The following is a 13,651-nucleotide window of genomic DNA, read 5'->3' on the forward strand; positions in this document are numbered from 1 at the left end:
GACCGGGCAAGATCCTTACTTGTCTCTAGTCAAACCCTAATTCTTACGGGTGGGGCGGGGAACTTCCGCCCTGAGCGAGGAGAGCGTCACTTCCGCCTAATGCTTTATCTGTTCCTCGCCTTCTCCATTCCAGATACGTTCCTTACGTCCGCGACGTTCTCACTTCCTTTTCCCGAGCCCTTCCGCCTAGCCCGAATTTCTGAAGTGGACTACATGACCCTGCATGCATCACGGTAGCTTGATTTCCGGGTCAAGAGGTTCGCGCTGGGTACATCACCATGGAAGCGATCGGTTTGGTCACGTGGTGCCCCTGGTTACGCCCGGTGGCAGCTGTGGGGTCTGGGGCTCAGGCGGGGGCCATTTTGCCGAAGGCAGCCTCCGGGAGTCAGGGGCTGAAGTTGTTCCCTTTTCCCCCTCTGCAGGTTGAGGCTTGGAGAGGAACAGGAAGGCAGGGCTCCATCGAGCCCTTCGGAGACGATGGTTTGCTCTAGTCTCCGCCACTTGACGACCCTCCATGGCGGCTGCGCCCTCAGCCCTGCTCCCGCTGCCGCCCCTTCCATCCCTCTGTGCCTATCGCCTCCAGAGCCGCAGTCGTCCTTCCGCCCCAGAGACTGATGATAGTCGAGGTAGGGGCGCCATGAGAGGCGAGAAAAACTATTGCTGCCGTGGAGCTGCCGGAGACCACGGTTCCTGCCCCCCGACACCTTCGCCTCTGGCCTCGACCCTCTTGATGCCGGCGGAGGCAATCTCAAGTAGTTGGTCGGGGCCTGGAGGTGGTTTGTCGGGGGGAGATGAAGAGGAGACTCGGCTCCTTCAACAACTGCGAACCGCGCCCGATCCTTCCGAGGCCTTCCAGGCTTTACAGGCTGCTTTACCGCGGCGGGGCGGTCGACTTGGCTTCCCCCGACGAAAGGAAGCGCTGTATCGGGCCCTGGGCCGAGTGCTTGTGGAAGGAGGTAGTGATGAGAAACGACTCTGCTTGCAGTTCCTCTCGGACGTTCTCCGGGATCAGGGGGAGTTAGGCCAGCTGGAAGAGGCCTTTAGCTTAGCTCTTCTGCCTCAGCTAGTCGTCTCGCTACGAGAAGAGAATCCAGCCCTGCGGAAGGATGCGCTGCAGATACTACACATCTGTTTGAAGCGTAGTTCTGGACAGGTGCTGAGGACGCTTATACAACAAGGACTGGAAAGTACCGACGCCCGGCTTAGAGCTTCCACAGCACTACTGTTCCCTATCTTGCTTACCCCTGAGGATTCGTTGCTCGACCTAGATCTTACCGAAGTGATAATATCCTTAGCCCGAAAGCTTGGCGATCAGGAGATAGAAGAAGAATCTGAGACAGCTTTCTCTGCACTTCAGCAAATAGGGGACCGTCTTGGCCAAGAGAGATTTCAATCCTATATCTCTCGCCTGCCTTCTGCCCTGAGGAGACACTACAATCGCCGCCTGGAGTCCCAGTTTGGAAGTCAGGTTCCTTATTATTTGGAACTTGAAGCATCTGTATTTCCTGAAGATCCCCTTCCCTGTGCAGTGAGTCTTTCCAACAGCAATCTTAAATTTGGGATTATTCCTCAGGAGCTGCATTCAAGGTTGTTAGATCAGGAAGACTATAAGAACCGGACTCAGGCTGTTGAGGAACTAAAACAGGTGATGGGACGCTTTAACCCAAGTTCCACCTCTCATCCTAGCCTTGTGAGTTTCATTAGTTTGCTGTATAATTTGTTAGACGATTCTAACTTCAAAGTGGTCCACGGCACACTTCAAGTCCTGCATTTACTGGTTATTCGCCTTGGAGAGCAGGTGCAACAGTTCTTGGCACCTGTTATAGCAGCTTCTGTCAAAGTGCTGGCAGACAACAAGTTGGTGATCAAACAAGAGTACATGAAAATCTTCCTCAAGCTAATGAAGGAAGTAGGTCCTCAACAGGTGCTTTGCTTGCTCCTGGAACATCTCAAACATAAGCATTCCAGAGTGAGAGAGGAGGTGGTGAACATTTGCATCTGCTCCCTCCTGACTTATCCCAGTGAGGATTTTGACTTATCCAAACTGTCTTTTGATCTTGCCCCAGCTCTTGTAGATAGCAAACGCAGGGTACGCCAGGCAGCTCTTGAAGCCTTTGCTGTGTTGGCATCGTCAATGGGCTCAGGTAAAACCAGCATCCTTTTCAAAGCTGTGGATACTGTGGAGCTGCAGGATAATGGAGATGGAGTGATGAATGCTGTGCAGGCCAGATTGGCTAGAAAAACCCTCCCAAAGTTAACAGAACAGGGATTTGTGGAATATGCAGTACTCATTCCATCATCTGCCCAGGGGCGATCGAGCCATTTGGCACATGGAGCAGATGCAGACTGGCTTTTGGCTGGTAACAGAACTCAGAGTGCACACTGTCACTGTGGTGACCACACAAGGGATAGCATGCAAATTTATGGATCTTATAGTCCAACTGTCTGTACTCGAAGGGTACTAAGTGCAGGAAAAGGAAAAAGTAAATTACCCTGGGAAAATGAGCAGCCTGGAGTCACGGGAGAAAACCAGACTTCCAGTTCCAAGGACATAGAACAGGTATGCATCTTCTCTAATTTCCTTGAGTTGAACCTATGAAAGAATTTAAAATAGAAGTATGCTTGTAATGACTGAGGCTTTTTGAGGGTTGTTATGCTTTGTTTTTAAATCAGTTTGCTGATGTATCAGTTATAATGGGACAGAATACACAGGAACCGTCAATAGGTTTTCTGCTTGATGGATTTGATTAAATTTGAGACACAATTTGGTATGGAAAATACCTGGATTTCAGTTTTGATCTGTCACTCTGGCATATCTGTTATCTCATTCAAACAACAAACACTAAATACCTAGTAGGTACCAGAAAAAGAACCACGTTCTAGGAATGAAGATCAAAGGGGTTTTGCAGAGTTTAGTTAAGGGAAAGTCAGACCTGTAAATGGGCAGCTACAAATTGGTTAAGTGCTAAAATAGAAATTTCGAGTCCTATGGAAATGCTGAAAGTAGAAAAAATAATTACACTGGTGGAGGAAAAACCTTCCAAGAAGATCAGATATCTGAACTAAGGGGTTTTTTTTCCACCCTGAAGTCTTTTATTTTGGAAATTCCATATCTATAGTTTACTTAAAAGAATAGTACAGTGAATATTGGGGCTTCCCAGGTGGCTCAGTGGTAAAGAATCTGCCTGCCACTGCAGGGGACGTGGGTTCTATCCCTGTGTCGGGAAGATGCGCTGGAGGAGGAAATGGTAACCCACTCCAGTGTTCTTGCATGGAAAATCCATGGGCAGAAGAGCCTAAAGGTCTCCATGGTGTTGCAAAGAGTTGGAGACGACTGAGTGCACACGTGTGCACACATGCATGTGCAGTGAATATTCATATACTTCATCTGTATTCACCAGTTGTCATGTTGCCATATGTGCTTCGTATTTGCTGAACCATTTGAAAATAAGTGCAAGTATCTTGACATTTCATCCTAAAGGTTTCTGTATATAACTCCTAAGAATAACATTCTCATTTGTAACCGTCATACCATTATCACACCCCGGAATACCAGTAGTAATAACCTCTATTTATATTTCTCCAATTGTCCCCAAAATGTGTTTTATACTATTTTGTCTTCCAGGATCCAGTCAAAATTCCCATGGTTAATATGTCTTTTACATAGAATTACATGCCCATCTGTGTGTTTTTTCATGACATTGACTTATTTTTGAAGAATCTTAATCTATCGTACTGTTTCTTTATGTTACATTCAAGATAAACAGTTTTAGCAAAAATACAACCTTGTGAACGTCACATTACATCACTTGGTTAAGGTGTGGTAACCATACCACTCTGTTGCAAAGGTTTATTTTCCTCTTTATAATTAACATACGATCTGTTAGATACTCCGTGACACTAGGAATACCTCAGTAACCTTCCACCCCTGTTCTTAACATCCACTAATGGTCCTTACCTGTATCATTTATTACATTGGGGACTACAAAAAAGGGTAACTTTTTTGAAAAGTCTAACATTCCTTCTGTATTTGTTACCTGGCATTCTTTTTTATTGTATGTTTAATAATTAAATGCATGAGTATTCCTTTTGACGCTAAAATTGTCTCAATTTGATTTGACTGGTGGCTGGCTCCTGTGTCCTGTAACATGACTCTTAAGTCTTTGAACACTTCCTTAACTTAAACATAGTATGATGCCCAGGGTTACTTTGTATTTTCTTGCTCCAGACCTGGAGTCAGTGTTTTTTCCGAGAGCCCAAGAAATGCTTTTTAAATTAGAAAGTGGCATTTTAAAACCAAAGTCAGGGTATAGACGTGCTTAGTGGTATTGCTTATCATTGTGGATTGACTTTTTCAGTGGATAGAACCTAGGAATACCTTTTTTTTTTTTTTTTTCAAACAAATTCATATTGATACCTCCAATGCAAATCCAGCACCTCAAGACTCTTTCTCATATTCCTTTAGTCCATGTTTGTATTTCCTTTCTCTCACAATTTAACGCTGGTCCCTAATATCAGTTCAGTTCACCCGCTCAGTCGTGTCCAACTCTTTGCGACCCCATGCACTGCAGCATGCCAGGCCTCCCTGTCCATCAGCAACTCCTGGAGTTTACTCAAACTCACGTCCATTGAGTTGGTGATGCCATCCAACCGCCTCATCCTCTGTCGTCCCCTTCTCGTTCCGCCTTGAATCTTTCCCAACATCAGGGTCTTTTCCAATGAGTCAGTTTGTCACATCAGGTGGCCAAAGTATTGGAGTTACAGCTTCTGGTCTCTAATATCAGTTACATTTATTCATATTCATATACAAAACATAATTACTACACCAGTAACACAACAGCTGACTACCTACTAAAGCTCAATATTTCTTTGCACTTGTTTGTTTCTGTGCTTAGAATTATCCTACACTCATGTGGTCAGACTTTTCTTAATTTGTTTGTAGGTGGTTCAAATGACATGATAAAAGATGAATAGTAATTTGCTTAGTGTGGATGTGTCCTGATGCATTTCAGACTGAAGAAATAATGTTCAGAGATACTAAATTATAAAAGGATTTACCAAATTAATAAGAAATGGTGTATTTCTGCACAGCTGAACCTGTTTGGTGGAAAGTAGCAGAAGATGAAACTAGAAATGTAGGCAAGAGCCAGGTATGGAGATCATTTTTGTAAATGAGTTCGTGCCTTTTGCAGTATGGAGGTGAAGAGTGTTCCCTCTCGTTCTTTTTAATTCTAAAGTTATTTTTAAAGTAATTTTCCTGTTTACATAATTTAGTCATATGGTTTTTCTCATGTATTTTAAACCACCTGGGGGTGGATGATTTTCCGTAAGCATTGATTTTAACACTGCTTGTTATTTGTCAAATCTAAAATGTTAGTGTAGGAAGTTCTGTGGCAGTCCAGTGGTTAGAACTCAGTACTTCCACTGCCCTGGCCAAAGTTCAGTCCCTGGTCAGGGAACTGAGATCCCACAAGCCATGCAGCACAGCCTAAAAAAAAAGAGAAATGTTAGTATATTAAGATTCTGGTGCTGGCCAAAGTGCCAAGAATCTGAAAATAGTACATTTCTGAAATTCTAGTGTAGACATATATTGCTTTTGAAAGAAGTGATAGTCAAATTAAAAATTATCCCAGAAATTAAGCTATACAGTTGTCCCTCAGTATTTTAGGGAGGTTAGTGTCTGGACTCTGGAGCATACCAAATCCGTAGATGTTAAAGTCCCTTATATAAAATGGCATGTTTATAGGTGCCTAGAACCTCCTCCTGTATACCTTAAGTCATTTCAAGATTACTTATAATATTTCATACAATGTCAATGCTATGTAAATAGCTGCATAAATACAGTGTAAATGCTATGTATTGCCAAAGAATGGAAAATTGAAGTTTTGCATTTGGGAACTTTCTAGAATTTTTTTAATATATTTTCAATCCACAGTTGAATTTGTGGGTGCAGAACCCATCAATTTGGAGGACTGACTGTACTTTCTTGCTCAGAAATGGTCTGTAGAAGAATTATTGATACATTGGAAATTATCATAATGAATGACAGGGATTAAATACCTAAATATTTTTATGTGTGCAGTTTTAAAAAGTACATGAATATTTTTAAAGTAATAGGGCAGTACTGTATTTTAGAGCAGTTTTAGGTTCACAACAAAATTGAAAGTACAGAGAGTTTCCTTAAAGCCCCTTTCCACACCCACACATGTAACCTCCTTCACTAACACCATCTCTCCTAAAGTGGTGCATTTATTACAACTGATGAACCTGCATTGACCATTAGGATTTACTTTTGGTATTGTACATTCTATGGGTTTGGACAAATATATCCATGACCCATATCCATTGTTGTAGTATCACACAAAATAATTTCACTGCCCTAAAATTCTCTGTGCTCCTTCTATTCATCCCTCCCTTCCTAACTCCTCGCAAACACTGGTCTTCTGCTGTCTGCATAGTTTTGCCTTTTCCAGAATGACGTGACCCCTGTTCTAATTTGTACTGACTCTTGCCCATGTTCAATTTTAACATTTGCAGTCTATTGTTAAAATGTTATTTCTCTTGTCCACATAGAGCAAGTTAATGACATAGATGCTTCTATAAAAACTCATGAATGTTTCAGTTACATACTCCTATAGCTCATTTTGAAGATAAATAGATTAGTTTGCTTAGAGGGATTATTTTGTATTACAGTGGTAGGAAAAAGAAGAGGTTAAAAAAGCAGGCCCTTGCTAGGCTGGAGACCCGTGAATGCTTGATTAAAGAGTTTAGTCTATTATTTTGACAGTGATTTGAGACTACAGGGGTTGTTTGGTTTTGGTTTTTTCCTTCTCTTCTTTTTTTTAAGCAGTATTTTAGGAAAGCTAATCACAACAGCAGCAATGTCTAAGTTGTGTGGATTTTCTCTCTTTTTTTTTTGAGAAGGTGGAGACTGGAGACTTGGAAGATCAGTTAGTACATTTATTGGGCTACTTTACGTGTGCACTGTGGAGTTTCATTAGAATTAGCAGGGTATCAGGTAAGAGATATTTCAAAGGATTTAGTGGCCCAAGTGTTGGAGGAAAGGAAGATAAAGAGAAAGGGATAACTCAGATTTGATTGAAGTGACAAAAATGCATAATAAATCCATGAATAAGAAAGACCCAACAAGGGAAAATGAGTTTTAGATAGTGGAAGAACACTTGGTTGAATTTGTTGAAGACCACTATTCAAGAGACAAAGAAAGAACTAGGATGTAGAACTTGGAAGTTACACATTGACAAGTAATTTGTTGAAACTGTGAGATTTGAGGAGTTCTCAGAACAAGAGCATAGTGCTTAAGACTCAGTCTCAGCATACAGCCCCATTTAGGGAATAGCAGTAGGAGATACAACCAAACAAGGCAAAGAGAAAGAGTCCCTAAGAGTTGGAAGAGAATCAAGGAAGAACAAAGGTTTTAGAAGTGAAGTAAAAAGAGAGTTTCAGGAAGCACATCATTGCTATTAAAGGCAGGAGAGATTTTTGAGAATAAAATCAGAAAAAACATGATTTATTCTTACATATCAGCTAGCTACTTGTAAAATAATTTTTGAAGATACTTTTCTCATAATTTTATCTTTCTTAATTTCCTCCTAATAATTCATCTGAATATTAAAAGTTGTATGTGCTTATTATAGAAAATTTGAAAAACATAGAAAGGCACAAAGGAAATTTTAAGATTTTCAGCAGTCTCACTACTGAGAAAAACATTCAGTGAACATTTTGTTGCCTCGTCTTCAAGTGTCATTTCAATTTGTGTATACTAATGATGTTATTTTTTCCATACACAAAAGTCTCTTCCACTTTATCATGAATTTTTTTTCTTTGACATCAAATAATCTATAGTAGTATCTTTAATGGCTGTTTCATGTTAGATTATATAATATCAGTTGGTTTAGTTGTTCTTACTTTTGAATATTTATATGTTTTAATTTTGTTTCCACCATTTAGTTGACTATTTTTCTGCCCCAGCATATACTGTGATAAGCAGATTCTTGTGGTATTCTAACTTTGCATCTCTTTCTGTGCTTTTAGGGCTATTCTAATGGGTTAGTGGGGTCCAATAGTCAGCCATCACTACCTGGCCACCATGTTAGCTATATTTTTCTTAACAGATTTCTCTACAATGAGTTAAGAGTCACGGTACCCTAGACTGAAAAGTAAGGAGCAGACTTGCTTCACTTGTATGTAGTTATTAGGTTCTATATCTTTTTAAAGGTAGAAAGTTTGGTTACTGAAAAGTCAGTGAGACACGGAAAAAAAGTGGTTTTAGAGACTAAATTTATGAGTTTGTGAGATGAACTGATAAAATATTTATTAATACAAGCAGTAAACATTTATTAAGCATCTTTTTGATCACCCACTAAGTGTGAAGCCAGGTTCAAGGTTATAGATTACTCTTACAAGCACTGCCTCGCATTTTTTTCCTCTTTTGGTATTTAGCCCATGTGAACCATGTCTTCTTTTTCTTCAGTAATGGTAAGCACTGTTTTGATAATGACTGTTGTTTTTTTATATAACAGTACTAACAGTGCTGTATCTGCAATCAGTATCCACAAATATCTAAGTGAGAAAATAGAATCTCAAGGTTTGAGGGTAAAAGAAAAGACCAAGCAAGATGTAGTAGGATGTAGCAGGATGAGTTATCACTATGTTTTATTTTTAAATAGGAACCACCTCATTTAAAAGTAGCAAAGAGCCACTGGTGACTTCACCATGCCTACTCTGTACTGTGGTAGATCTTAGATTTGGAAGGAATATATGATTTGATCTCTCTAATCATAGTTGAGAATCAAATTGAGAAGGAAAGGCAAGGAATTAGTGTCATTATATACTGAATGAATCAAGAACATGGGTATATAGAGAGGTTAGCTTTGGAACAGAGGCAGAAGTCTTTTTTCTTCTGGAACTGGAGGAAAAAATTAAAGGAAGATAACTTAGAATTCAGAAAGATTTTGAGACAGCAGATTTTTTTTTTAACCAAAAGAATGGAGCATTGAAGACAATGACCTCTGGAATAGTGCTTATCAAATTTTAATGTCCATAAAGATTCCCTCAGGATCTTCTAAAGTACAGATTCTGGTTCAGTTTGTCTGGAGAGGGGTTCTGAGACTACATATCTAGTAAGCTTTTAGTTGTTGCTGATGCTGCTGATTTGTGAGTCACATTTTAAGGGCAAGGCTCTAATATTAGGCTTCCATAATCTGGTAAATGAAGAGCCAAGCTGAGAATGGAAAATAGAGAATCAGACATTTGAAGAATGTGGGAAAGATTTAGAATACTTAATGTGACAAATTTAAAGGTAATAGAAAATCCCAAATCACTAAGTTGCAGTAATGTATTTGGTGTGAACTTAATCCTAAAAATTGAAATTTCTTTGGATAGTACGTTATTTCCAGCAAGTAGTTTTTGTTTTTTATTTTTTTTTAACTGAAGGATAATGGCTTTACAGAATTTTTTGTTTTCTTTCAGACCTCAACATGAGTCAGCCATAGGCACATATATCTCTCCTCCCTCTTGAACCTCCCTCCCTGTTCTTTTAAAAATATGATTGGAGTATCTAAAAGAGAAAAACCCTTAGTTTTAAAACATGTCAAAATCATGAACAATCCTGAAAATATATATAATATCAGTACAGATGTTAATTTGTTTCCAATAAGTAGTCATTATTTTTCTTCTTAAAATTTTATCAAGATGTCTGAAGTATTTGAAAAACTTTTTTCTGTTTATTTATTTATTTATGTTGTTGTTATTGACTGCACCACACAGCTTGCAAGATCTTAGTTCCCTGACCAGGGATTAAACCTTGGGCCAGGGCAGTGAAAGCTCTGAGTCCTAACCACTGGGATACCAGGGAATTCCTGAAAAACTTACTTTTAGAACTTGTCAAAATTAAGAGCAATCCAAAAGCATATCTATTCTCAGGTCTATTTAAAAACTTAAAAGTAATTTTAAAATAAGTTTTGAAAACTAAACCTTAAAAAAGAATATTAAATAAGATAATGTATACATTATATTGATTTTATGGTCTTAAACCATAGCACTTATCATGATAAATGGAGAAAACATATGCATTTCCTTGGGTACCTACTTTTATTTCCCTATAACTTTTTAACCTAAGGCAGTGTCAGTTATATATATTAAATATAACCTCACCCAAAGATACCAACTTTTGTTTCCTCACAGACAAAAAACTGAAATTCATGTAACCAAGAGCTATCTTTTTATTGTTTCCGTGACTATATATGTCCTTTTTATAATGGTTTAAGTGACAGAAATAAACGTATTTGTCATCATCCAGAGGCTTTTGTATATCCTTTAACCTGTTTGTTTGATGGTTATCCCATAATGTATAACAGACAAGGATAAATTAAAAGCATATTTAACACAGGGAACTATATTTAATATCCTGTGATAAACCATAATGGAAAAGAATATGAAAAAGAATACATACATATAATCAAGTCACTTTGCTATACAGCAGAAATTAACACAATATTGTAAATCAACTATCAATTTAGTTCAGTTGCTGAGTTGTGTCTGACTCTTTGCGACCCCCTGGACTGCAGCATGCCAGGCATCCCTGTCCATCACCAACTCCTGGAGCTTGCTCAGACTCATGTCCATCGAGTCAGTGATGCCATCCAACCATCTCATCTGTCGTCCCCTTCTCCTCCTGCCTTCAGTCTTTCCCAGGATCAGGGTCTTTTCCAGTGAGTCAGTTCTTCACATCAGGTAACCAAAGTATTGGAGTTTCAGCTTCAGCTTCAGTCCTTCCAATGAATATTCAGTACTGATTTCCTTTAGGATTGACTGGGTTGATCTCCTTGCAGTCCAAGGGACTCTCAAGAGTCTTCTCCAACACCACAGTTCAAAAGCATCAGTTCTTCGGCACTCAGATTGTTTTATGGGCCAACTCTCACATCCATACATAACCACTGAAAAAACCATAGCTTTGACTATACGAACCTATCAACTATATTTGATAGTTTAATTTTTTCATTCAATTTTATATTAGTCTAAAATCTTAATTAAGTCTGGAAATTGTAAATAATATAAGATTTATGGCATTATAAAAATTGATCCCTGTTAATAAAGATTATCTATTATGAAATTTAATTGAACATGTGATTTTGCAATTTTATAATTTGAAAAGGAGTAATGTTAAGGTATCCAATCAGTGAAACCAGTAGAGGAAATTTAGGAAATTTAAGTTAATTAGGTGTTTCCTGAGAGGATAAGTTCAATTTGCTCAAACAATTATACTGTTATTTTTACACGGTGATAAAATGTGGGCAAAGACAAATAGCTGCCTTCTACTGAGTCTGATTTGTCCAAAGAGCCATCTTAGGTAGAATTTTTATGTGAGCTTTTTCTGTACAAGTACATGCCATGTATTGAAAACTTTTAAGTTTATGAACACTTTTTTCCTTGCTCTTTAACCTAGTAATGGAGGTCATTAATTAAACTCACAGTCTATGCTTTCCCTTGAATGTGCATAAGTAGGAGACAAAACTTGTTATATTTGGTATCACAACTGTGCTTTCTTAAAGTTTGCATAGAAAATGATTTGAAAAAACATACAAAGATATTTCAGAAGGTGATTTTGGAGGTAATTGGAATAAACTTTTTTAATGGCTGTCATTAAGAGGCAAGGTTGAAGTTCAGGTAAAACCAGAAAGAACCAGTAGAAAATGAAGGTCCAAAAACTGGAGGCTGGAGATTAAGATAAATTTAGTATGAGCTCAATAAAGGCAAGAGTGTAGGTGGTTTCTGAGAGAGTTAGCTATTAAAAGGTGTTACCCTGATAATTTGCTACTATCTATACCAAGGTAGAATTAAAACTATTTTTGTGATGTCCTTAACACTCCTTGCCAAAAGCTGAACTAAGATGTGTTAGGTCAAAGAAATGTTTTTATGAAAAATATATTAGGAGTCAAGTGCAAAGTTTAAGAGTTACTAAATAGCAAGATTAAAATAGTAGATTAGAGTATATGAATTTCAAATCATTGATAATATTAAATGTGAAACTCACCTTTTATAACACTTTCATTTCCTACAAGGAATTAAATGAATTAATTTTTAAGACATTGACTTCAAACACTGAAGACTCAGTTCTATTTTTCTAAGAGTCATAAGATCCTCTAAACAGACTGCTTCATATTTTGTAAATTTAGCTCACAACTTTTGCAAAGTATATGTGTACTTGTCCCTTTTATGCTAACTCATTCCTTTTCCCTTGTTTATTGTTTAGTCCCATCAAAGCTTATCCTGATGATAATAATTTACCTACTTTTGAGAAAGACCATAAAGGACGTCTCATGTTAATAATAATTGGTATGTCTTACAGTCTGCTTTCAAATATTTGCAGATTTTTCTACAGCAGAATGTAATCCTGACTGACTACTTCTAAACTTTGGAAAATGCCACACTAGCAGATATATTCTCCACTCCTACTACCACCCACTTTATCTGTTCCCTCATTACCACTATCACGAGTTGTATTCACTGTCATACATTCTAATGTTCTGTTCTCTAAGTAGAACAGTTTGGTGGAGAGTTTAGTGGAGAATGGATATATTATTTGTATGGCTGCAGCCCTTTACTGTTCACCTGAAACTATCGCAACATTGTTAATTGGCTATACTCCAATATAAAAAGTTTTTTTTAAAAGAGATTAATTACAGAGTAAATCTAATGTAAACGCATTCCATACTGGAGAATTATTTCTGGATTATTTGTGATATTAACTGGGTTAGTATATTTTCTTTTAATGTATCTAATCAAAAGTTGACAGTAATTGGTTTCATTTTTATTCCATTGTGTCCTTTTCATGGGCTTCCCTGGTGGCTCAGCTGGTAAAGAATCCGCCTGCAATGCAGGAGACCTGAGTTCCATCCCTGGGTTGGGAGGCTCCCTCCTTTTCATATTGACTACTATAAAATCAGTCATCATTGTTGTTTAGTCACTAAGTCATGTCTGACTCTTTGCAATCCTGGCGGACTATAGCCCGCCAGGCTTCTCTGTCCATGGGATTTCCCAAGCTGGGATACTGGAGTGGGTTACCATTTCCTTCTCCGGGGGATCTTCCCAAACCAGAGATTGAACCCATGTCTCCTACACTACAGGTGGATTCTTTACCACTGTGCTCCCAGGAAAGCCTATAATCAGTCTCAGAAATTATAATATTGGATTTTGAGGAAAGTAAAATCAGACCTTTTTCTGCTGAAGCATTCATTACTTCTCACTGGTATTTTGGGGGTTAATTTTTGAATGACTTAATAGTTTTCTCACAAAATTTGATGAGGAATAACAAGTTACTTGATATCTATTTGATAATCTTAATCTTGTAATAGTCAAATAGCTAAGAAGTTTTCAAATAGATGTATCTGTAATTTTATTGTATTTCATTGCTATTTGACACTTGACAAAGTTTGCTAAGGATACCTGAGAAGAATTATAGTTCACCGCATGTGTAGATTTGATTGTGTCTTTAGCTCCAAATAAATATAAGGACAATAAATATAATTTCTTGTCTGTTCACTCAGTTTTTAAAATGTTCTGTAGCCATGATCAGTGTGAAATGATCCAGAACAATCGAGGCCATTATTGGTGAAGGATTCTTAACCCTTGA

The 13,651-nt window shown here is 38.3% G+C and overlaps 1 protein-coding gene across 2 annotated transcripts in view; it reads left to right on the forward strand.

Moving 5' to 3' along the window:
- Positions 1 to 514: 514 nt before the first annotated feature.
- TOGARAM1 (TOG array regulator of axonemal microtubules 1) overlaps positions 515 to 13,651 on the forward strand; it is a 74,065-nt gene continuing 60,928 nt past the window's right edge. For both annotated transcript variants that reach the window (XM_068991336.1, XM_068991337.1), the window contains exon 1: positions 515 to 2,560. In XM_068991336.1, coding sequence (XP_068847437.1) covers positions 515 to 2,560 — 2,046 coding nt within the window. The remainder of the gene's footprint in view (positions 2,561 to 13,651) is intronic.

This window comes from Capricornis sumatraensis, chromosome 19 (genome assembly GCF_032405125.1).
Source record: "Capricornis sumatraensis isolate serow.1 chromosome 19, serow.2, whole genome shotgun sequence".
Taxonomy (NCBI): Eukaryota; Metazoa; Chordata; class Mammalia; order Artiodactyla; family Bovidae; genus Capricornis; species Capricornis sumatraensis.